The sequence below is a fragment of the Pseudorasbora parva genome, chromosome 18 (genome assembly GCF_024679245.1).
Source record: "Pseudorasbora parva isolate DD20220531a chromosome 18, ASM2467924v1, whole genome shotgun sequence".
NCBI classification, from domain to species: Eukaryota; Metazoa; Chordata; class Actinopteri; order Cypriniformes; family Gobionidae; genus Pseudorasbora; species Pseudorasbora parva.
In genome coordinates, this window is record NC_090189.1 from 33,974,402 (window position 1) to 33,999,081 (window position 24,680).

Below are 24,680 nucleotides of genomic sequence, written 5' to 3' on the forward strand. Positions count from 1 at the left end.
AGGCCTATTTATTATGATGCGTGTGTCCAAAAAGCACAAAAACATTCAAACGAATTGGGGGTACAAGAGCTTGATTGTAAAAGAGGGATAGTTCACCCAAAAATGAAAATTCTGTCATCATTTATTTACCCTCATGTTGTTCCAAACCTGCACTTTCTTCAATAAACCTGGTTATATCATAATTCGGGGTAATTCCACCGAGATAAATATCGGAAAAGCTGTTTAAGCAATCATCTATTTTTTTGTTCCTGCTCGCAGTGCTGCCATGTCAAACAGCCTAGATAACTTAATTCATTAATCCAGTTTCCCAACCTTTTTTCAGTCATGGCACCCTTTGAAAATTTTCTAAATTTTGTGGCACCCCCTCGCATACGTTACGCTAGGGGTGTAACGGTACAGATTGCTCACGATTCGGTTTTAGGTTTAGGTTCACAGTTTCAGGTTCACGGTTTCTGTATGGTTCGGTATTTGCTATGTTCATGGAAAAAAAAAAGGACTACTGTCAAATAAAATAAATAAAAAACAAATAACTTAGACCTACCTGAAAAGAAAAGAAAAAAGCATTATTTTATTATCTTTGCTCAACAGTAATTATTTGTGCTGCTGCTTGTATTTAGCATTCATTTTTACGTAAATAAATTGAATAAAGTAATCAAATGAAAAATTACTGCATATTTAACTGTTTAAATTAAATATTAATCCTTATTAAACTTACAAAAGCTATTCAATCAAGAGCAGTGGGTGATTCCTTATCTTCTTTGACATTAAACAGACAGCAGTAAAGGCTACTGCCCTTTTAAGACCCAGGAGTATCACTTTTTCGACTGTATACAGTTCACTTAAGGCATATTCAGACTATGTCTGCTTGGATACTCATCAAGATGGACATGTTGACATAGGCTACTTCTTGTGTGAGTTTGTCCGTTCAAGCGCAAGACTTGAAAGAGAACTCAATAGTTGCGTGCATGTGCGCGCATTCGGATGACCGCACAGAGACAAATCTTCTCACATCGCGATTGCACATGAGTTCTCAATTGCATCTTCTGGCTCTAAACCCATATTCATATTCGAAGATACGGCAGCACACACATGCATTAAACAAAGTTCACTAAGAGAGAGCGTTTGCCCACGTTTTTCTTTTATTATCGCTGTTGTTGTAATGTATAACTGATGAGCCAGCACCTGTATCCATCGACAGAAACATACATAAAGCATTATTTTCAGGTTATAACCTATATTAAAGATGCGTCATCAGATGTGAGATGAACCGCGGTGCAAGTGCGTGCTGAAACCTTTTACGCGGTACCCTGCGCACCCCGACTGGGAAACGCTGCATAATCTGATGCACCACTATCCACAACATGTATTATATTGACACATAGCAGGCCTAATATGACTTTAAATTAAGATCGTTATTATTATTACAATGCTGAGCTACAAAAACAAAGAAGAAAATATTGGCGATGACACGAAAATATCTCCACAGACATCTGAACCTGGCTTAAGTCGCGCTGACCTGATTGCCGCTCGTGCCGATTTATATTATGTCTTTCTCTTCCTAATGGTAAAAAAAGGAAGTTCCTGAACCGAATGATATCTGAGATAACGAATCAGCTGGTCTTGTTGTGATGAAAACCTCCTGAGATGATTAAAATCGATGTTTAGGGAGCCCGCATCCTGTATTTTTTTTTTTTTGTGCAAAAGTATAAAGTGTAGTGTCAATAAAATCACTAATTGCAGTATTTATAATTTTATGAATTAAAAATTAAGTATTGTATTTCAAACCCCTTGGTATAATTTATCATTTACAGCAATAAACACAAATTACCTATTTCCATCATTTTTATGGCTATGGCACTTTGACGGATCATTATCTCATAATTAAATTTTGCGACTTTAGCCAGGGTTTCACAGACGGGGTCACATATTTTCTCTCCTGCAATAGACCAAAAGTAGTCAATACTGTCTGCATCTAAAATGTAAGTGACTTGATGTTAGTTAATTGTTTATGGGACTGTCAAATTAAATCAGTGTCACATTTTCTGTCATGATGGTATTCAGGAAAACAGCACTCCTGTTCGTGTTGTAATGTTTTTTAACTGAATTTTTATGCAGTATGTTACTGAGTTTCTTTGTGCGAGTATGAGCGAGGTGGATTTGTTTCCATTTCTGCTCAAGAGGCTGCGCGAGCCTAAACAGCGCAGTTACCGTCAGTTCATTATAGATTATATATTATTATCCACTAATTATCCGGACAAGACTTGGTGGGATAAGTGGTATCTGGTAACCGTTGTTGTTATTTCAAATCACCAAAACAAACACGCCCCACCCCCAAAAAGGGTCTTGGCCCTATATTGATAGCTCCGCCCCACACATATGTAACCCAGACAACTACTATGACAGAATCTGTGTGTTACTAATCCAGGTCGAATATTCAATGAAAAAGTCACCCCTTCCATCACAAAAACACAAACCGTTCTCATGAACAACTCGATAGTACACAAGCCGACAGTCCAGCTAATGACATATTACAATTATGACACGTTTAGAGTTATAGCGATCACAAAACACAAACAGTTCTCATGAACAACTTGATAAAGTTAGTAGGCTATACAAGCTTGATAGTCCAGCTAACGACATATTTTACAATTATGACCGGAAGGGTAATATAGATGTAAAGAGGAAGCAAAAATACCGGTATATAAGGAGTGTAGTATCTTACCTGTCGGACACATTTTGTGAGCTGACGCTTGAAACCTTGAAACACTGAGGGGATTTAGATGCTCCATACAGTGTGGATATGAATGGGTCTTTATCCTCGCTGAAGTGAGCCACAATACAATCGCAAATGGACAAACAAGCGAACATGACACACGAGCATAATCAAGCAAAAGCCAGCATATATTAGTTCTTTCTTGGCTAATGTCCATCCTGTGTGACTCGTGGGTTTTGAATTATGACGTGCACTCGGCCTCTCTTCTCACCATAGACACGCCCCTTACCTGCTGATTGGCTACAAGTTGGTTATTCCACTCAGCCCGAGTCCTTTTTCTAAAACGGTTTTGAAATAACACTTATCCCACCTTTAATCTCGAGCCCTGAAACTGATCAGAAAATATAACGAAACATTGTAGAAATGTAGTAGAGTAGAAAGAATAATAATTGCTGCAAAATGTAACAAAGTAAAAGTCAAAAGTTTGCACTATTGATTCTACTTAAGTAAAGTACAGATACGTGAAAAATGTACTCAAATAAAGTAACAAAAAGGATTGTAGTTCATTACATTCCACCACCCTCTGCAGGATCCTGCAGCCTATCTGGCAACCTCGAGTCAGGGGGTAGGGGGAGAGGGGATACACCGCTCTACAGTAATTTGAAAGTGATTGTGCAGTAGTGTTGACAAAAATATCTATTTCGCGTTCTGCTGGATTTTTCCTCATGTCAGCGTGTGTTAGTGTGTGATCGATAGGGGTGTGATGGTTAGTATATAACTCTGAGACTGACGGTTATAGTTAAACACCGTCATTGGAACTCTATAACTGCCAAAACTGTTATTAAAATATTTTTTACAAACATAAAAAATAAATATATATATATGCTCTCCGGGGGAAATTGTATCAGCTGACGAGGGAAACGGAGGCAGAGTTAGTGGTGCTTCGGAGGCTTCTACTGCTGGGGATGATTTGCGAGAGGTCTGTGAACCACCCCCTACCAAGAAGAGAAATCTTGGAGATTTTCTTAATAAACGGAGGTCTGAAATCTCTGCCCCTTTACCGATCAGAGCGCGCGGTTTTTAAAGTGCCATGTAGCGCAATATTTTTACAGTCGGGTGCGTTTACACGGAGCACTGTAATCAGTTTAAAAGTCCAATCTGATTGAAAATGCTCCATATAAACACCTCAATCGTAATAAAAATGCCCAAACTGAATGAAATTGTAATCGTTTTGAGATGGGTGGGATAAACCTTTTCATGAGTCGATCAAACGAAACATTTCACCATGTACACGACCTGACTGGATTACTTTTGTGTGTGCATCCTTATATGGCGTACGCAACGCGCGCCTACACCACTGAAGAGCGCGCGCCGCGCTCACATGCACCAAGCTATAATGTTGACAAGAAAGGAAAGTACATTTTTCTGAGGGATAAACTTTTTATTTCATAAGAAGTTATGAAGATAATGTTGGCATAATGACACGGTCCCTAAACCTACCCATGTAAGCAAACAATCAACGACTTCAACTGCGCCTGACATTAGAATGTATTTTTTCTGAGAAGATTATTACACTTTACAATAAATAAATAGCTTTTATAAAACCGTATTGTTCTGGTGGCCGTTGAGAGTTGCTAAGGCATCCGTAAACACATTCCATCTGCTAGAGAGGACAGCGTCGACATCTAATGCGGTAGACAAACTGAAAGCTGTGATGATTGCATAGTGGCACTTCATATCGATTAAGGTGATAACCTGCTTTTTAAACATTAAGTTAACTATTTATTTTTCCATTAGTCCGGTTTATGACTGCCAGACTGTTAATGCATTTGTGATTGAATCTCTGTATATATATATGATTGCTTGATTAGCTTGCTATAAGTATATATATATATATATATATATATATATATATATATATATATATATATATATATATATATATATATATATATAAAAACTTATAGCAAGCTAATCAGTGTCTGCTTATTTATACAAACTAAGTTGTCATATAACAGACGAACATCATCACATCATCATCAATTACCCCGTTGTAAAAAAATACATTGAGTTAGCAAATATTTGTGAATTTATTTTAATAGTAATTGATCAAATGATCAATAATTGTTCAAATCAAAACGATGAAAATAAAACAATGAATAATATAACAAGTTCTGTTGTCATATTATTCATATTATAATTATTATTTTTATTTTTTTTACTGTGGTATCGATTTAGTATAGGTATCAAGGTATTTTAGTCTGCTATCGTTTTGAAGTTATAATTTTTGGTATCGTGAATGTATGACGTGTATCTACGGTTGTATTTTGTAATACAAAATAATATTAACCTTTGTCATTAGATACACTATTTAGTTTTGTATGGTACTTGGAGTTTCCTATTGTTACTGTTCTAGCATCTTGCGTTATCTAGACAATGCTGTCTCTCTAAGAAACTTTCAATTTAAACAGAAAGTGTTTAGACAGTCAATAAGTGGATAAAACACTACTTACTGCTTGCAGAAATATCGTTGGAATTGCCCCTTTCTTCAGTTTTAGACGCCGAGCAAGCTTGCTTGATATTGTCCCAGATTAGAAAAACTGTCCGCAGTGAAAAGGGGCCGAGCAAACAAACAATTTAGAATTGTTGCTGTATCCGATTATAATAAACATCAACCATGACTGTTAACATTTTTTATCTGTGGGATGGCTATGAAAAGTCCCAACGTCCCCTGGGAGTTAGGCATTTGTGCCCATGATCTGCCATTTTGCTATCCTCGCTTGACGCTTGTTTACTTGTAGAATTCCCGATGATTCGGCTGCGCAGTTCCGCCTGATAATGAACATGGGTTGGCATATGCAAATGTTGAGGGCGTACATATTAATGTTCCCAGCAATTGCATCACAGTTGGTGTTATGTTGAGATTCGCCTATTTTTTTGTGGTGTTTTTCATGCACGAGATTTACATAAGAAGGAGGAGGCAATGGTGTTTGAGACTCACAGTATGTGATGTCCATGTACTGAACTCTAATTTAACTATGGCAAGGTTAACTACATTTTTCATTCTAGGGCACCTTTAATTAACATTTAGTTACTTACATTTTAGATGCAATATTCAGTGTTTGTTCTATTTTAGCTGCAAAAATAGTTCAAAACAAAGATTCCAAGCAACAAAGTTCCAAAAAGCAGAACCATAACACCTCTCACGTGTTACTGAATGATTCAGTGTTTGAATCAGATTCAATGACCTGTTTGTAAACAACTGCCTCATTCTTGAATAAATCAGTCGTTTGAATGAATTGTTTGAATTAATGACTTAATTACTTACTCAATAAGAATCACCTGCTTCAACCTACTAGTGTTTTAGTTTCATATACTTTTCAACATTTTTGTTTATTCAGAAAATGCAAATGTCATAACATTATTTAATGCAGATGTAATTTTTCTATGTAAATGATTTAATTTGATTGGTAACAGCCCTACAGTGTCTTATTTGAATTTAATGTATAGATCGAATTTAATGTATAGATCAAATTTAAGAATATAATATGAAACCTGAAGCATAGCTTATAAGATTTGGGGGGAAAATGCCCGTTATAAAAGGTAAAATATCACAAATATGCAGATTTAAAATATGTCAAAGCTGATTAAACACTGGTGAGAATATTGCTTGAGAATAAGTTATATTTACAACACACACAAACACACAAATCAAACTTTTTTCCAGCGAAGTGCTTTTTTTTCCAAGTGCCCACTTTTTAATTATTTCCTTCTCCTTTGTTTACATTGGACTGTCTTGGACCTGCCTTTTTTTTGAGTGAATGACCGATTTACTTGTCCCAAGGACAACCACATGAACATGCTAGTTCTTTCAGTTCAACTATGCTAATGGTCTATTAAACATATTAAACCCAGGCACAGGGAATGGACTTAAATGAAGGTACAGAAATTGCAGGTTTTATAACAAGCATCTTAATTTGTGTTTTGAAGCTAAACGAAACAAAATATAGGCTGTGTGCATGGCTTCTGTGCTATTTTGCATGCATTAGACCAGTCAGCGTACTGCTGTCACAGCGTAACATGCTATCTAAACAAGCAGAATCATTATTTTTATTTTTTTAATCCCGGCTTTAAACGCTTACATAATCGTAGCATCCATAATCGTAATCACGATTAGAAATTCGATTAGTTGTGCAGCCCTACCTGAAAGATGCTACTAAACATTTAAATGTTCCAAACAGCCATTCAGTTTTCTGTATTCACTATGATGCTCATCACTTAATAGACTATTCATTTTCAAACTTAAACATTTTATATTTTAATCTGGACTACATGCCCTAAACATTGTTTGAATATGTTCTGATTATTTATTGTTCAGACAGATGCTTTACAATAAGGCTTTATTATTTACCACTAGTTAATTCATTAGTTAACAAACTGACAATGAAAAATACTTCTAAACCATTTATTAATTTTTGTTAATTATACATTTCAACATTTAATAACACATTATTAAAATTAAAAGTTGTATTGCTATATTATTTAATTGACCTGAGCTTACATTAATTTAGTTGTATTTTTTAACTGACTTTATCAAAGAATAATAACTTTGTAGCTATTTGCTCTGTTAATGTTAGTAATGCATTAAACTACCTGTGAAACCTTTTTGTAAAGTGATAGCCTATATATTGTTCTTAATAATTCTTTTGCACTTTTAATATGTTTGAAACATTTGTTTACTTTATATATATATATATATATATATATATATATATATATATATATATATATATATATATATATATATATATATATATATATATATATATATATATATTAGGGATGAAACGATTACTGGTTTCACGATAAACCACGGTAAAATGTACTGACGGTTAGTAATATCGTTTAAAATTTAATTATCATTAAAACCGTCAGTGATTATCACGATTTTGAAAACTCGCTGTAAATCCTATCCAGTCTGGTGCAGGCACGCGCAGCACGTGACGCAACGCTGTTTTCTGAATGAGAAGAAATGACAGAAGGCAGTGACAGCACCGGGAGATTTTCCAGCCTTCTAAAATCTGTGGCGTGGCCATATTTTGGCTTTTACAAAAGTCCTGAGGGAAAATTAATCGAAGATGCTCTGGTCAGGTCTGCAGCAGAACATGCCAGAAGAAAGTCTCTGTAATAGGGGAAACACTTCAAATCTGCGAAGATTTGTGAACGAAAGGCAAGTGGACCTCAATACCAAACCTAAGTCTGGGAAATAATAACGTGACGCTTGAGCCAAAGAGGAAATAACACAACTAGGGTGACTTTTAAGGAATAATATTCAGGGCTTGACATTAACATGTTTATTTGGTGTTTTTCGGCTGTAGCGTCACTCACTGTTGCTAGTCACCTATAGCCTAGAAATCTAGACGCACCCTAGCGGCAGCAAATTTAATCTGCCCGGAAGAGTCGTCTAGGAACTCTCAATACCCTTCTGAGCTGTATTCCGCAAAATCTGGACGGGCCAATCATATCGTGTATAGAGTCGGCGGGCGGGGCCATAATGACGGCCAAGTTGCGTTTGCGTGCTTCTGTTGCCTAGTAAACACAGAAACTGGCGAATGGCTGCGGTCTTTCGAATCAGCTTTGACTGCGATTCCGGAAGACTTGGAGTTAAGCTTTTCTCTGAGAAAAGAACAAAGAACGGCACTGAAGTCATTCTTAAAAAGGGAAGATGTGTTCGGAGTTTAGCCGACCGGATACGGTGAATGTTTAATCTATCAACAAGCTCTGTTTCACCTTCGTTGCTCTGGTTGGTGTAGCGCTATCCTATCGCGTGCAGAGGGAGTTTGAAAGACAACCGTTTATCCCGCCCCTCGGATTGAGCCCTGTCTATGGTGAGTTTCCAGACCAAACATCTTGATGTGGATCTGGCTTGTCAGGCTAAAGCCGGGTGCACACTGTGCGATTTTTGGCCACGATTTGGCCGTCTGAGACAAATTTAGCAAATCCTAAAAGATTCCTCTGATCCTAGGCTAAAATCTGACGTCTTTGATCGTTAGTTTGACATGTTTACCGGCAGCCGATTAATGAGCGCTGCGATCAAATTTTACCTCAGACGAAATTCTGGCAGTGTCAGAAGATTTGGCACACAATCCTGCAGTGTGACTTCTCCTACGATGACCGTAAAATATCTCCGTTTTTCAAGACAAACTATGACCAATACAAGAGCTAGAGATTTCTTTGTAGCCAGCATTTCAGTCCCGCGTGTACTGCATATCACAGTTACCGAACTGTCACTCATTGATGATATAAAACTCCGGACGAGTTTTCTTGTACGCGTCTGTTTTTAACACACCTTCACTATTGTTCAGTCTGACATTAATGACAACTGAGATCTTACAGTGTGACATGGCTTACATCGGGAATGCATGTTCGTATAGTCTGACAAGGGACATTCGCAAAGGATTTTGAAAAATCGCACAGTGTGCAGGACCCACAAGTCACCTACTTATTATAGGCTTCTCCAAAGCCATCTGTTATAATCGTGTTGTGCATTATAACACACGTGTTTCTATTGAGTTTATGAATGCAATGTCTAATAATCAGATGCGTTCAGATAAGCCGGAGTTTTGTTCAGAGCGCGCTCTCCCTCACTGTAATCTGCATTCAAAGGAGAGATGTTTGTGCGCTGTACGCAGGAGATTCATTCAGCATACGGTTGAATGTTTTTGTTTTAGCCTATTTCAGCAACGAAAATAGTTTAAAACAAACACTGCAGAACCATAGCGCATCTTATATGACTGGCATAAAGTTGGCTTGGCGTTCAAGAGTCGCAAATTTAGGGACTGTCTCTAAAGTTACATACATTTGTATGCGCGTTTGTATAAAACTGACTGTAAATTGTTCATCTAGTTGTCGGGTATAATGCACACCTTTTGGATTTTTGATATTTAATAAAATAAACTGTCATATGAAAATTCTTATGATTTTCATCATATGAAAATATGGATAAGATTTATTATACTGGGATACTGTTTGGGCTCATACACAAAATATGCTAGATTTAAATGTGTCATAGCTGATATAGGACACTGATGAGAATATTGCTTTAACATATTTATAAAGATAATATTAGAGATTTACACCAAATTATTATTTATGCATTGGGATGCTATTGACAGCCAATATAAGGAAGGAAATCCTACAGAATAGAATCTTGTTTTTAAAAAGGGCATAGAGCAGCTTGATTTATTTGTTGTTTGTTGATTTTCAAATATAAAACTTGTTTAAATGTTTTCGGTGTGTGCGTTGGTTCTTTATCTCATTTGAACAAAACCGTGATAATTTGGGTCACTATAACCGTGATGTTAAATTTCAATACCGTTTCATCCCCCCCCCCCCCAAAAAAAAAGAAAAAGAAAAATTATATATATATATATATATATATATATATATATATATATATATATATATATATATATATATATATATATACACACATATATAATATAAAAAATTATTTTTTTGGCGTGTGTATTGCTTATCATATTTAAATGTTCAGGAGCTGTATTCACAAAACATTTTATCTTGGCGCTAAGAGTTCTCCTATATAGCAATAAAAGTTCTTAGCTAAGAGTTTTCTCTTAAAACCTATTCACAAATAAAAAATAAAAATAAAAATGTAATCAATCAAGGATGGATGAGAGAGAAATCATTGTATTTGTTTGATAAATACGTTTTGAGACCATTTGCCCCGTCAGAGAATTATTCCAGCCGCTTTCAAAACAACCTCTCACTCATGTAAACTGACAGGGGAGCAGAAGCTTATTAAATATGCAAATCTTATCCAATCCTAGCCATGGACGTTTCCTGCAAGGTCTTCAGTGTGACATGCCTATCAAAACTGATGATTTTGGAGAGAGCCTCAAAACCAGTGTAGAAAATAGCCTATTACTTATTAGTTATGATGTTTTTGAATGTAAAAACCATGCAAATGCCATAAATTGATTCATAAGTACCTCAGATAGGGCTGGGCACCGAATGACAATACATTTATGGTATTGAACGAAAAACGGTGTCCCTTTGAACTGTTCCCTTAAAAAGTCTTAAATTCCATAATGTAAAAATAAGGCTTTAATTAGCATTAAAATGTCTTAAATCCATGTTTTAAAGGTCTTAAAAATGCAATCGAACCTAAAATGTAAAGACGTTTTTATTTTTGTGCGTTGCTTTTTAAAATCGTATAGGCAGACGTCTATTTGACACGTAATACATTATAAGCGAAACCAACTAACAATCACACATTCGCCAGGGGTTCGCTAGGTGTGTGGACTGGACAATAGCAAATGGAGAAAAGTTTGAGCGTTAACCATGGGGAAGTGCAAATTTAATGAACTGGTTACATAACCCTAAGTTAGTGGCAATGTGTTTGAGGTCTGGTGTGTAATGTCCAATAATGTTTTAAAACTGGGAACAATGGGAATAAGAGCTTTGGAGACCCACATGCAGTGTGATAAATACAAAGCGGCTTTGGAAATCTGTTGACAAACACAAGGCATTTCTCAGTTTTGTTCTGTAGTGTCCACTGCTTCACGCTATACTCCCTCATCTTCGGCATCTGCATCAGCTTCAATCACCGCGGCTTCTACTCCAACAGACTTGCCAACCTTTGGCTCCACTTCAACTCTTAGATCAGAGGTACTCTGGTCTGCATACGGTAACAAAGCACCAGTCCTATAACGCTAACGAAGCTGTCGGGGACATTTTCCGAACTATGTTTTCCGACTCTGAATCGCTCTGACTTTTTGCGTGCGGTAAAGAGAAAACTGCATACATTGCTAGATTTGGACCTACTCCTTACATAACCCAGCTCCTCATTGTGGACAAGGACGTGTTTGTTTTAATGCTGTTTGAGATTCTTAATGAAACATCCAAAAATAATCAATTGGACTTGCATGTCCAATATTCAACGGGACAAGGTCACGTCAAGGCAAGATATCTAGGGTCGCAATTCATGGGACATGGGACAGTACAGGATTTGCATCACCATTTCAAAGTAAGTACCAACCAACCACAAATTATTTGTCTGTGTTCTAGCTAACTGTAATTATTCTGTGTGTGTGTGTGTGTGTGTGTGTGTGTGTGTGTATTTATGTATATAGATAATGTGTATATTTTGTGTGATTAAGCTTCTTAATCCATAATCTCAATTGTTGCTAGAACATGTTTGTTTGCTGTCTGAGATAAACGTTAATAAAATTGTAAATATTAATAATTTGGAAACGAATACAATCAGAAAAACCTTGATATTGCACAGACATAAATGCAAGGTAATGTTATATCAATGTTAACTTTATTGTAATTTACAATACATGAGCTAAATCGATACCAATATTGGCATACGAATATGGTCAATTTTGATCTAATTTAATTATATTTCTTTTTTTTCTTTTTTTTTTGCAGGAATGTGCACTACAGCTATACTTGCAAAAGCTTCTATCTGCTTTCATGGATGGACCGAATGTCAATTGGAGGTTTTTAGAACTGCTGCAGCAAGAGCATCATGAGCAGTTTGGTGGAACACAGCTAATTGTGGTGGGGAGCTGTGGCCTCCACACCCTACATAACGCCTGAAAACATGGCTTCTCCTTGTGGAAGCTAGAGAAGGCTCTGAGGGCATTGCACATACTCTTCCACAATGCGCCAGCTAGGAGGGAGGATTTCACTGCTCTAACCAAATGCGCAAAATTTCCACTTCCATTCTGTGGACAGAGGTGGCTTGAAAATCTACCAGTCATGGAGAGAGCTTTGGATTTCTGGCCATCAGTGACCATGTACATGGATGCAGTCAGGAAAAAGAAGCTACCAAATCCGGGAACAGCGTCTTATGACAATCTTGAAGTTGCTGAAAAACACCCTCTTATCCTGGCAAAGCTACATTTCTACATGGCTACAACCAGGACCTTCAATCCTTTCCTTACTTTCTATTAAACAGATGTACCACTGATACCGTTCCTTGCCAAAGACTTGGCTGAGCTGATGAAGGTAATTCTAGTACAGCACTCTGATAATGCTAATAATGAATCTGATTATTTAATTTCAATCTTATGAAAGTTTGCATAGTTTAAGGGACAACGGGATGAGCAAACACAAATAACAATACATGTTACAATAATATACTACAGTAGTATTTTTTGTTGAATGTCAATTCTTTAAATCAACACTAGGTAACTTTTCAACCTTCATAATATATTTTCAAGACTCTTGTGATGATACATCGACTTACAATAGTTTGAATGACACATCTGCCATAGCCTGACGGGGTCTGTATCGATTTTAATCATACTTTTAAACTTTAGGTTTCGGGTAGTAACCCGAGAACAACAAGAACTACAAAATTCCACTGCTTTACGGCATATATGTCACTTCCACCACCACCCCGACGTAAAGACAAGTAAATACATTAGATGTAAGTACCATATTTTATCATATCATATTTTAGGATACCTAACATGATGTCTGTGATATTTGTTTATTTATCTTGCCTCAAGCTATAATGCACATCGATTTTTCAAATTTGCAGATTCGTCTATGGTAGCTTGATATTATAATATTGACGATATATGTTTATTACCTACCACTCAACATTGAAGTATAATATCGATTCTGTAAAACGGTAACCAATAGACTAGACTACTATAATGACACTGGCTTGTAAACGTGAGCATCGCGATCATTTGCCATTTGAAAAAAAAAAATACCCATGAAATTATATTCATATGACATGCTGAAACATATGCCACTGTACCTGGAATGAAGACATTTCACACGCGACGCAAGCAAAACACCTGCATGTGAACTCCTCCTGCAGAGTTCAGGGCTATCATGTATTCTCAGGGCTATCATGGTTGTCATGTCAACAAATGCACGAGTGGATCCCTTTTTTTTTTTTTTTTTTTTTTTTTTTTTATTAACAGCAAGAGAAAAAAAATAGTAACAATAATAATACAAAATGCAATAATACAAATAAAATAATTAAAATGAACAACAACATAAGGATGAATAACTATATACACAGGGGTATTGAAAACAAATCCATATTTCTAGTTACAAAGTAAATACAAAGGTCCTTATAAAGGATAAAAATTCAAGGCTTTACAGCAGTCTAAAGGTTTTTTTGCCTTGGTGTTCCTTACATCCTCCAATGATTTAAGATACTGACAAAGCTCAAATTTAAATTGAATCAAATTAGGTGTATTTTTTTGCCCATCGACATTTATGAATGTGATATTTTCCTAAAATAATAAACAAATTAAGAACAAAACAAATGTTTCTTTCTAACGGCTTGTCATAAAAAAAAAATATATTTTTGTCCTCCAGAGTAATCTCAGTTCCAGAAATCTCCTTAAAAAAGATCTTAAAATCATACCAGAATAGTTTGGAACAAATGCAATCAAAAAAAAAAGATGACAGATAGTTTCGTCAATTAAATTACAGAACACGCATTTCAAATCAATATCTTTCTTAAATCTACTAATAACCTGATTTACCGGGTAAATGCGATGAATAATTTTAAATGAAACTTCACGGACCTTATTGATGACACAGTATCTCCTTGGAATCATAAAAGCCTCCTCCCACTCAATATCCCGAAAGCATGAATTCCAGAAACTTTTAGCTGGGGGGGTCGTAAATGAACTACAAACTTGTCTAAGGAAGTTATTGTTGCATTTTTTGTCCACAATATTTATACCGTCTAACTTTAAGTTAAAATCAATGGTTATATTCAAATCAACAGCATCAGCACCCCGCAATAACTGAAGGATACCAGAGGGTATAGCATCAAAATCGATTGCATAATCCCTTGCAGGTATTGGAAGTTTGAATTTATCAAGAAATTCTCCATATGAGAGCAAAAGACCATCATGACGAAGCAACTGTGTCACCAATAAAATATTGTTTCTAAACCAATATTCCCAAAAAAGTGTTTTATTCTTATATTTAATATCTTTATTATTCCATATCAAACATCTGTGGGGAGAGAAATTGTGTTTATACGCCAGCAGCCAGGATAACAGAGCTTGTCTATGGAAGTTGGACAACCTAATGGGAATTTTATTAATATCAAAGTTGCACTTGAGGAGAAACTTAACACCGCCAATTTTGCTAAAAATTAAATTTGGAATATAATACCACAATTTGTTATTAGATTTAACACAATTCTGAATCCATTTAATTTTAAAGATTGTATTGGAAACTTCAAAGTCAATAACGTTTAAACCACCTTGATGAAATGAGTTCCCTAAAATACCTCTATTTAAAGGGGGGGTGAAACACTCAGTTTCAGTCAATCTCATGTCAATCTTGAGTACCTATAGAGTAGTATTGCATCCTTCATATCTCCGAAAAGTCTTTAGTTTTATCATATTTATAAAATAAATATGGGCTGTACCGAGTCTTTCCGGAAAAAAACTAGCGCCTGGAGGCGTATCGTGTGGGCGGAGCTAAAGAATGACGAATGTGCACAAAGCGGTGATGTCCTCAAGCGTGGAGAAACCCATGGCTATCTCAGCTAATACAGATAATGATCCACAATCAAATCTGAGTCAGAAATAAATTGAACAGGAGAAATGGCAACATCAGGATGTCCGTCTCTGTGGTATGTACTGTATTTAGGGGCCTTTGTGTGTCTTTACGCGCAGTTTATGAGGACATGATTCGGTTTATGGACTATTGTATGTGACTAGACCTTAGAGGTAGCAAGCAAAACGGTTTTGCACGTCAGAGTCAGAGTCAGACTAGTGTTATACAGAACAACAATGGCGTAACCGTTAGCGCATTTGAATGAAGAAGCACGCGATCGTATCGTTTACTGATGTTTACTCATGCGACGGTAGCCAATAGCAGAGACATTTGAAGTTGATTAACTCACCGGCTGCTTCCAAAGCAGGACCGAACTTTATCGCTGGGACCGCTCTGTCAAAAACACACTTCTTTGGTATGATCTGGTGAAGTCCTGTGACAGCAGTGACCGTGGAAATCCACTTTGCGACGCGACTGAAGCGATGCCTTGAAGCTTCCCGTCATTTCTGCGTTCAAATCGGTTCAAATGCAGCGCTGCCTTCCCGGAATGCTGTGCTGAAGCGTTGAAGTCGCTCGACGTCACCCATAGGAATAAAGTGGAGCGTTCACGGAGTCATAAGTGTTCACGGAGGACTGGATCTGCACCTGAGAGACTGTTTACAGCGTGCATTTCCTCTCTCTCCCTCTAGTTACGCGTGCGCGCACCCTACCGGGAGAAGAGCCCGTACAGCCCATACAAGGACCTTCCGATCTATTTAACGTCAAGTAGACCCATACTCGAAAAAAACTCGCCGAAACTTGTGAGAAACCGGAAGGAGTATTTTTAACACAGAAATACTCCATCAAACGTCCAACATTAGTTTTTGAAACTTTGTCTATGTTTAGGATGGGAATCCAAGTCTTTAAAGGTGTAAAAAGCTCAGTATGCATGAAACAGCATTTCACCCCCCCTTTAAGTAATGTGGCCTATTCTTCCAAATAAAATTATACATTTTCTTATTAACTTCCTTAATAATTGACTTTGGAACATCTAAAACCATTGCTATATAAGATAATCTTGACAACCCTTCTGCCTTTGATAACAATATTCTACCAGCCAAAGACAAATCTCTAATTAGCCAGGCATTGCATTTCTTTTGTACTTTATCAATTATTGGAAGATAATTTAAGTCAACTCTTTCATTTTGATTTTTGCATATTTTGACCCCCAGATAAGAGACCTGTTTTTTAACTGGTATGCCACACAATTCCACCAAACCATCAGGTATATCTTTCAAAGGGAATAATTCGGATTTATTAATATTCATATTTAAGCCAGATACTGATGAAAACATATCTAAACATCTGAGTGCTGCATCTATTTCTTTGTCACTTTTCAAAAATATGGTTGTGTCATCTGCAAGCTGTGAACATTTTATTTCTTTGTCTAATAAACAGATACCCTGAAATGGGCTATTTTTAACATGAAGACACAACACTTGCATTACTAATAGGAATAAGAAAGGGGCTGCAGGGTCTCCTTGTTTCACACCTCTAGAAATATTAAATCTGGGAGTTGTTCCAAAAGGTAGTTTAATAGAAGTATTGCAATCATTATACATTGTACGAATACCTCTAATAAATGTTTTACCAAAGCCAAAAAAATCAAGAGTATCCATCAAAAAGCCATGGTCGACTGAGTCAAAGGCTTTATAATAATCAATGAATAATATGTAACTTTCATCCTGAATTAAGAAATTATAATCAATTAGGTCCAATACTAAACGAATATTATTTCCAATATATCTGCCACGCATAAAACCAGATTGGCAATCATCAATAATTTTATCCAAACAGAGTTTCAGCCTTTCTGCAAATATAGTCGATAGCAATTTAGCATCATTATTAATCAGTGATATGGGCCTCCAGTTTTCAATACTAAGTGGATCTTTACCTAACTTTGGGATAAGGGTTATTAAACACTGATTCATTGTGGGCAACATTTTCTCATTTTCCAGTATTTCCTGAAACACATGCAAAAGGAACACGGAGAGATCTTCCCGAAAGGTTTTATAAAATTCGGCGGTTAAACCGTCATTACCCGGTGATTTGTTATTTTTCAGTTTAGCAATATTTTTATGAATTTCATCTAGAGTTATTTCCCGATCACAATTTTTTTTTGAGTCTTCATCTATTACTGTAGAATTTGCTTTAATATTGTCCAAAAAAATCCTTGTGCCTCCGACACCTTCATCTTTTGTGTATAATTTTTTATAAAAATTTGTTACAAACTGGGAGATCTCATTTAAGTCTGTCGAAACTTTAGCATCAATCCTGAGTCTTTTTAAAGATGACAACTCAATATTTCTCTTTTCGAGATTAAAAAAATATTTTGAGTTCTTTTCTCCTTCTTCCAACCATTTGCGTCTTGACCTCACAAATGCTCCTTTAGCTTTGTTCTCAAATATTTGATCCAATTCTAATTGTACTTTAGCTAATATGTCTTTATCTGTTTGCACCAAGTTATTTTTTTCATATATAAGAGTAATGTGTTTAATGATGGAGTCCTCCTTGACCCTTTTGGCCCTGGCCATTTCTTTACCAAAACTAATAGCAGACTTTCTTATTAAATATTTCATAAATTCCCAGTGTTTCCCATACATTTTAGTAGCATTTGCCTTATTATATGAATCCTTTATAATATCTTTAACTACCTTTCGAAATTGTTCATATCCAAGTAGAGAGTTGTTTAGCTTCCAATAATTGAATGCAGATCTTTTTCTTGCCAAATTGTCAAAACTAAAAGAAACATGGACCATTTTATGGTCAGTAAGAATTGATGGTATTATATCAATTTCATTAACTTTTTGTGCCAGTTCTTTAGAGAATAGCCAAAAATCAATTCTGGATTGTCTGGAACCATCCTTATTACTCCACGTAAATTCAACTTTACCAGGATTCCTATTTCTCCATTCATCAAGACAATTAAGATGCAAACATAAATCACTAATGTGAGGAAAAAAAATACTGTTTAACCTGCCTTGGAGGTAGACAATCCAATAAGGGATCACTAATGGTGTTCCAGTCTCCACCCAAAACCAAATTAGCATTAGAAAATGTTAACAATATTTCTGAAATCTCATCCTCAAAACTCTGCAACAAAGTTTGATTGTTAGTTTTGTTGTTATAACCATAAATGTTTCCTAAAATAACAGTGTTGTCATCTTTCTCTACAACCAAAATTATCCATCTTCCAGTTGAGTGTACATTACTTTTCAATATTTTCCCATTAAACATTCCTCTCAAAATCGCAACACCTGCTGAGTTACTGCTTCCATATGACAGCCAAAGGTCATCTCCCCATTGATTTTTCCAAAACTTGTAGTCAGATCCCAAAGCGTGAGTCTCTTGCAAAAAATAAAAATCGGCCTTGAATCTCTTAAGATATAAAAAAACAGCTTTTCTTTTTATCATGTCACGGATACCCCTCACATTAAACGAATATAAACAAAATGGCATTACGTAGAAAAAGAGTTAGCAGTGAAAAAAAGAACATCACACGCCATAGAACAACGTCAGTAAAAAGATCAACCAATAGTACGTTGTGTATATTTAAATACATCTGTCAGAGGAATGTGAGACATCGTAAATATCCTTAGAAAATAACACTCTAATAAGTAAAGTGATACGGGGGCTTAAAGATGAATCTCAAAAAACAAAGGCAAAAAAGACACATGTATCGTATCGAATTTGCTCACGATACTCAAACTTCTTTTCCATCAATTATTGCTTTAGCCCCCACGTAAAAGGCTCGTTTCCCTTCTTTACGTGCTGCATCAATTTGTGGCCACAATTTGTTACGAGCCTCTTTATCTTTTGTTGTCAGATCTTCCCCAAATTGCAGTTTCCTCGATTTCAGATATTCCGACCCTTTCGCGTTCTTCCAAATGAGATCTCTTGTTGACCTGGCTATGAACCTGATGATAACTGGTCGAATCTTCTCTGCGCTCTTTCTGCCAACCCTGTGGCTAACATCAATGTGTTGCTGATAGGTCTCGTCATTTCCTGGGATGACAGAGCGGCAGATTTCAACCATCCGGGCTTTAACATCCTCACCTTCCTGTTCAGCCAGTCCATACAGCCTCAAATTCCACCGTCTTTGGTACCTTTCCATTTCGTTGAGCTTGTCCTCCAGTTCCGTGATCCGTTTCTGATTGTTTTCTCCCGTCGTTTTAATGTTGGAGATGTCTGCCTTTACATCCTTCAATTCTTGAAAGATAAATTCTGTAGCCTCCTTCAAAGAATTAACGCATTCTCGGTTGTGTTTTATCTCTTGATCAAGAACAGCTGTATTCTGATTCATTTTCTCCACTAATATCTTGACGATATTATCTTGTACCTCGCTGAGTGTGGGTTCAGGTCGACTTCTTTTAGAGTCCGGAGTACAGGGCTCAGAATCAGGTAGAGGCATAGGCATGAGACATATACTGCTATCGCTTTTCCGTGCATATGAATGCACGGCTGTCTGATCCGGGGAATCCTTTACGCGCCCAGACGCTACTTTATCTTTACTTTTTGCAGGTCATTTCTCTGCCATTGTGTAGATGAATACAGAAGAATCGGAAGAAAACTCAAAACGTAAAACTGCTGTTTACTTGATGTGTCTCACAAATGAATACTATACACCATTAAATGTTAAGTGTTATCGTTGTTCATATGGCGTAAAAGAAAGTTGCTTTCTAAGCTTGAAAAAAAGCGGGTGTCTCGGTCGCCATCTTGGCCACGCCCCCACGAGTGGATCCCCTAATGTAGTATGATAGAGTTTACGACAGTAGTAGAGGACAATACTGTTTCCCAACTGTAGGGGGACCCCGAGAGCAAAAGTTACCTAGTGGTGCTTTAAATTTAAATAAAATAAATGAAATAGTTTCAATTCTTTGTGTGTCTTTTGGCAGAGTTTGCTGAGGCGTTTCGTTAAGAAAGATATGCTCATGGAAATCAGTCCACTGCAGCTGGTCAGGCTGGATGTCAGTGATGAGCAGAGTTGGGTCAACTCTAAGGAAGTAAACATAGGCTTAGGTGCAGAATCACTCCTTAAGGTATTTTTCACCTATAAATTGTGATGAATTCAGCAGAAAACTTGATTTTAATAGGTAGTTACAGGTTATAAAAGGTTGTTTGCATCCTCCTATCAGGAACTACAGAAACAGAAAAAGATAGGTTAACTCACAGTCCTGGAGTTTAGGAAGGACTGTCAAGGGGATGTGTACCATCATCCAGAAAGTACAGGACAAGAGCCCATTAAAGTATCCTGTAGTGAGGCAGGTGGCCTGTTTGGACCCTAGCAGGATGTTGTCTGACCCTGACTAGACTGTCTGTCTGTCTGTCTATCTATCTATCTATCTATCTATCTATCTATCTATCTATCTATCTATCTATCTATCTATCTATCTATCTATCTATCTATCTATCTATCTATCTATCTATCTATTGTAATGGCAAAATAATTAACTCTGTCGCTTCACTGAATAAGAGACAAACCTTAGCCAATTATAATTATAAAGTTTTATTTAATAAAAACGTTTCTTGCAAGAAAGAGGCACGGTTGATGCAACCACAAGGCCACACCAAGCGTACACTGAAGTCATAACAGAAGTCACAATCTCTTATACTGTTGGCAGCATCCTCCCCCCTCAGTACATTTCCATACAGGCAATTGTTTAAGTCAGGATGCCACGTAGCCCATGTATAGCTCATAGTACACGTATGTCATGTACTATGGTAAACATATGGTTATACCAAGATTTGCATTTTGCCACAACACTCCCCCCTTTTTATCACACGTTGATAGACAAAGATTAAAAATGTAAATCATGGTAAACACTTTAAAAGTTAAATGTTAAAAATCAAACTAAATGTAAACTTAAAGATTAATGCTAAATTTTATAAATGTAAAACTAAAATCAGACTTGAGCAAAATGCTCTTATATTATTAAATTAATACTGATTAAATGAATTATAACTAAAAAAGTTAAAGATTAAATGGTATTTAAAATCAAACTAGTATTAAACTTAAAAGTTAAAGATTAAATGTTATTTAACTAAAATCAACCTAATTCAAAACTAAAGATTAAACATGATAATAAAACGACAATAAAAATGACAATAAAATATAAAATACAATCAATTATTCAAGCAAATTCAAGTCACATCACACTTATACCCTTCCTCTCTGATTTTCTCATAAGTGGTCACCCTCTCGAATTTGTGAAGGAAGTTAGAAAATATGCAAAAGGCTGTTTTTGCGAGATAGTCTCCATTTTACCGTCACTTTAGCCATTTGAGGTGATACTATAAATGTCACCAGTCTTCTTACCAGTCCCTGCTACTAATTGAAAAACACATGGTAAACATATCAATATCAAACAATTACAGCCATGATTGGCAATACAGTGTATCCTAACATCCCTCTAGGCTTGCTATCCACCCAAACCATGTGTCATCAGCTTCCACAGGTTCCTTCACTGCCATTCTCATATGATCAATAACGTTTGTGATGTTACTGCTGTAATCTGGAATTTCAAAAACAACATGAGTCCCAACATTTTTCAAACTCCCCCTTTTTCTGCTATTCACATCTAAACTAATTCACTTCCCCATTTACCATTGTTAAAAGATATTTAGTGCTGTTAGCTAGTACAGTCCACGCCAACCCATTCCTTTAGTTTATAGTCACTGCTGTTTCCGTTTGGAATGTGTGGGCTACTTTTGAGCACACATCAAGGATGCTCGGATCTCTTATCACTAGCTTTTGAAATTGTCTCTGGTTTCAACTTTTCACAGAAACAGTCGCTTGATATCTTTCAATAGGCTCTAACTTGAATGTTGGCTCTCTCAATACCACTCTTGGCAGATGTTTCTGCTCCTGTATTGATCATGGCAGGTGATGTTTATGTTTGACCTCTGCCAGCACCGACATGTGCTTCCTGTTCCTCTCCTCTCGGCTCCTCCTCCTCGGTCACCGCTGGGACCTTTCTGCAATGGCTTGCATGTACCCACGTCGCTCTCTCTGCAACCTTGACGGCGGTGTGTGTCGTCAACAGCACCACGAAAGGTCCTAGCCACCTTTTCACCTTCCAGCTCCTCCTCAGGGTCGAATCACCACAAAATCACCCAGTTCGATATTGTATAGAGGAATTTCTGCTGGCTTTCCCTGAGTCACCTTTACCTGCACACAGATGTTAGATAACACAGACACAGACAAAACACATTTCCTTTCAATAGTTCAACAAACACACTCTCACACAGATCTGTTGATGGAAGCTGTTGTTTACCCCCTTCCATGCCCATAAAAGGTGGTTTTCCAAAGACTATTTCTAATGGACTTAAATTTGCTTTGGGTATTTTTTTTTTATTATCATGTACATTAACACAATTGGTAGGGCCTTTACCCATGTGAGTCCAGTGTCCTCACAGACTTTTGCCAATTTGTTCTTTATTTTTGTGCTTTCTCGCTCTGCGGCTCCTCCTTAGGCCGAATGGTATCTGCAGTGTGTTCTCATGTCTATTCCTAAAAACTGACCCACTTGTTTGATTGCCTCATTCACGAAATGTGTTCCGTTATCTGAACTGAACTTTTTTTTTTTTTAATTCCCCACCTGGGAATCATTTCAGTCAGCAAGGCTTTTGTCACTGCTGCTGCGTCTTGTTTGGAGGTTGGGAATACCTCTACCCATTTTGACCACATGTCAACCATTACCAGGCAGTATTTCTTTTTTTTGCCAGAATATATTTATTAAGTTTTGTGCAAACATAAACACAAGACAAACAACCACAATGCCTATCAGAAAGCCATATCTGTGCAAAGCAACTGTTTACAAATATTCATCACTTATCTTTAAAATAAAGATATAAAATAAGATACATGAGTTGTATAAATCATGTGATACAAGTTATTGTTCAAAAATGGACAGCAGTGTCTACACATCTCAGTCATTGTCATCTGTTAAATCTAAATCCTTGACATAATCGATAAAAGTATTCCAGATATTCTCAAAAAGCCTCTGTTTGCCTTTTAGCACATATGAAATCCTCTCTAGTGGCAGAGCAGACAGCATCTGCCGTAACCATAAAGTGCCTCTTGGTCTATATGCTTTTTTCCAAAATAAAGCTACACATCTTTTGGCGTTAAGCAGGCTAAGGTCTATAAATGTACGTTCTTTTTTAGTATAGTTGTGCTTCTCTGGATATAAGCCCAATAAAAACATTTTTGGATCTAATATTATTTGCTTGGAAATAATATTTTGAATAATGTCTCTTACTTCTTCCCAAAAGAGTGTAATTTCTGTACAGTGCCACATACAGTGAACCAGTGTTCCTCTACATTGTCTACACTTTGAACACACATCAGGAATATTTCCATTATATCGACAGAGTTCCACTGGAGTCACATATGTTCGCATTAACCATTTAAATTGGATAACTTTAAGACGAGTATTTATTGATGTTGTGTGGGCTAAAGTGCATGCATTCTGCCATTTTTCTTCTGAAAGTTGCGTCGACAAATCATCTTTCCAAGCTCTAAATCTATCATGAGAACTTTCAGAAACGTAAGACTATAAAACTGAGAAATAATGCCTTTCTTTTGACTATCTTTTAATAACATTTCTTCCAAGTCTGAAGTGATGGGTTTCGTTAATATATTGTTTTGACTTACTCTTATAAAACTCCTAAGTTGGAGATACTTAAAGAAATGTTTTTTATCTAAGTGAAATTTATCTTGTAGTTCTTGAAAGGTCATAAGTATGTCAGATTTTGGTAAATACATATCTCGAACCATTCCCAGTCCCTTAGTTTCCCATAACTTAAATGTTGCGTCTGCCCTGCCAGGTGGGAAAAGTTGATTGCCCCATAATGGACTAAATTGAGACAGACAGTGTGGATCTTTAAGAACTGTCTTCACATCACTCCACACTTTTATCATGTTCTTAAGAATTGGGTTTTTAATTTCTCTTAATAGTTTCTTTATTGTATTTGAATATATATATGAGGGAAGAGGTAAATTCAATCCCTGTGATTCCAGTTCTATCCAATGCGGTGAATGATTAGTATAGTAAAACATTATAGACCTTAGTTGCGCAGCCCAATAGTATAGCTTAAAATTAGGACATTTCAAACCTCCACGTTCATAAGGCAAGTACATTAAAGACAAACGAAGTCTTGACCTTTTGTTATTCCAGAGAAAGCGTATAAACATTTTCTTCATTTGCGAGAAAAAATCAAATGAGGGTTCAAGGGGAATATTTTGAAACAGATATAGTAGCTTTGGAAGGATGTTCATTTTTAAAATGTTAATTCTCCCAATTATCGATATAGGCAGCGGCATCCATCTATCAACTGATTTTTGTATTCC

At 36.4% G+C, this 24,680-nt stretch overlaps 1 protein-coding gene across 5 annotated transcripts in view; it reads left to right on the forward strand.

Moving 5' to 3' along the window:
• Window positions 1-24,680, forward strand: part of LOC137046365 (zinc finger protein 502-like) — a 91,836-nt gene that overhangs the window by 13,108 nt on the left and 54,048 nt on the right. For 3 of the 5 annotated variants that reach the window (XR_010898943.1, XR_010898944.1, XM_067423555.1), the window contains exons 1-3: window positions 10,337-11,762; window positions 12,170-12,751; window positions 13,066-13,175. The exons of 1 other annotated variant lie outside the window; for it this stretch is intronic. Coding sequence is in view for 1 of the 4 variants with exons in the window: in XM_067423553.1 (XP_067279654.1) it covers window positions 11,273-11,404 (132 nt within the window). In the remaining 3 variants the exon portion in view is untranslated. Of the gene's footprint in view, window positions 1-10,336; window positions 11,763-12,169; window positions 12,752-13,065; window positions 13,176-24,680 lie in introns of those variants that run through there. One more of the 5 variants, XM_067423553.1, reaches the window with a different exon arrangement.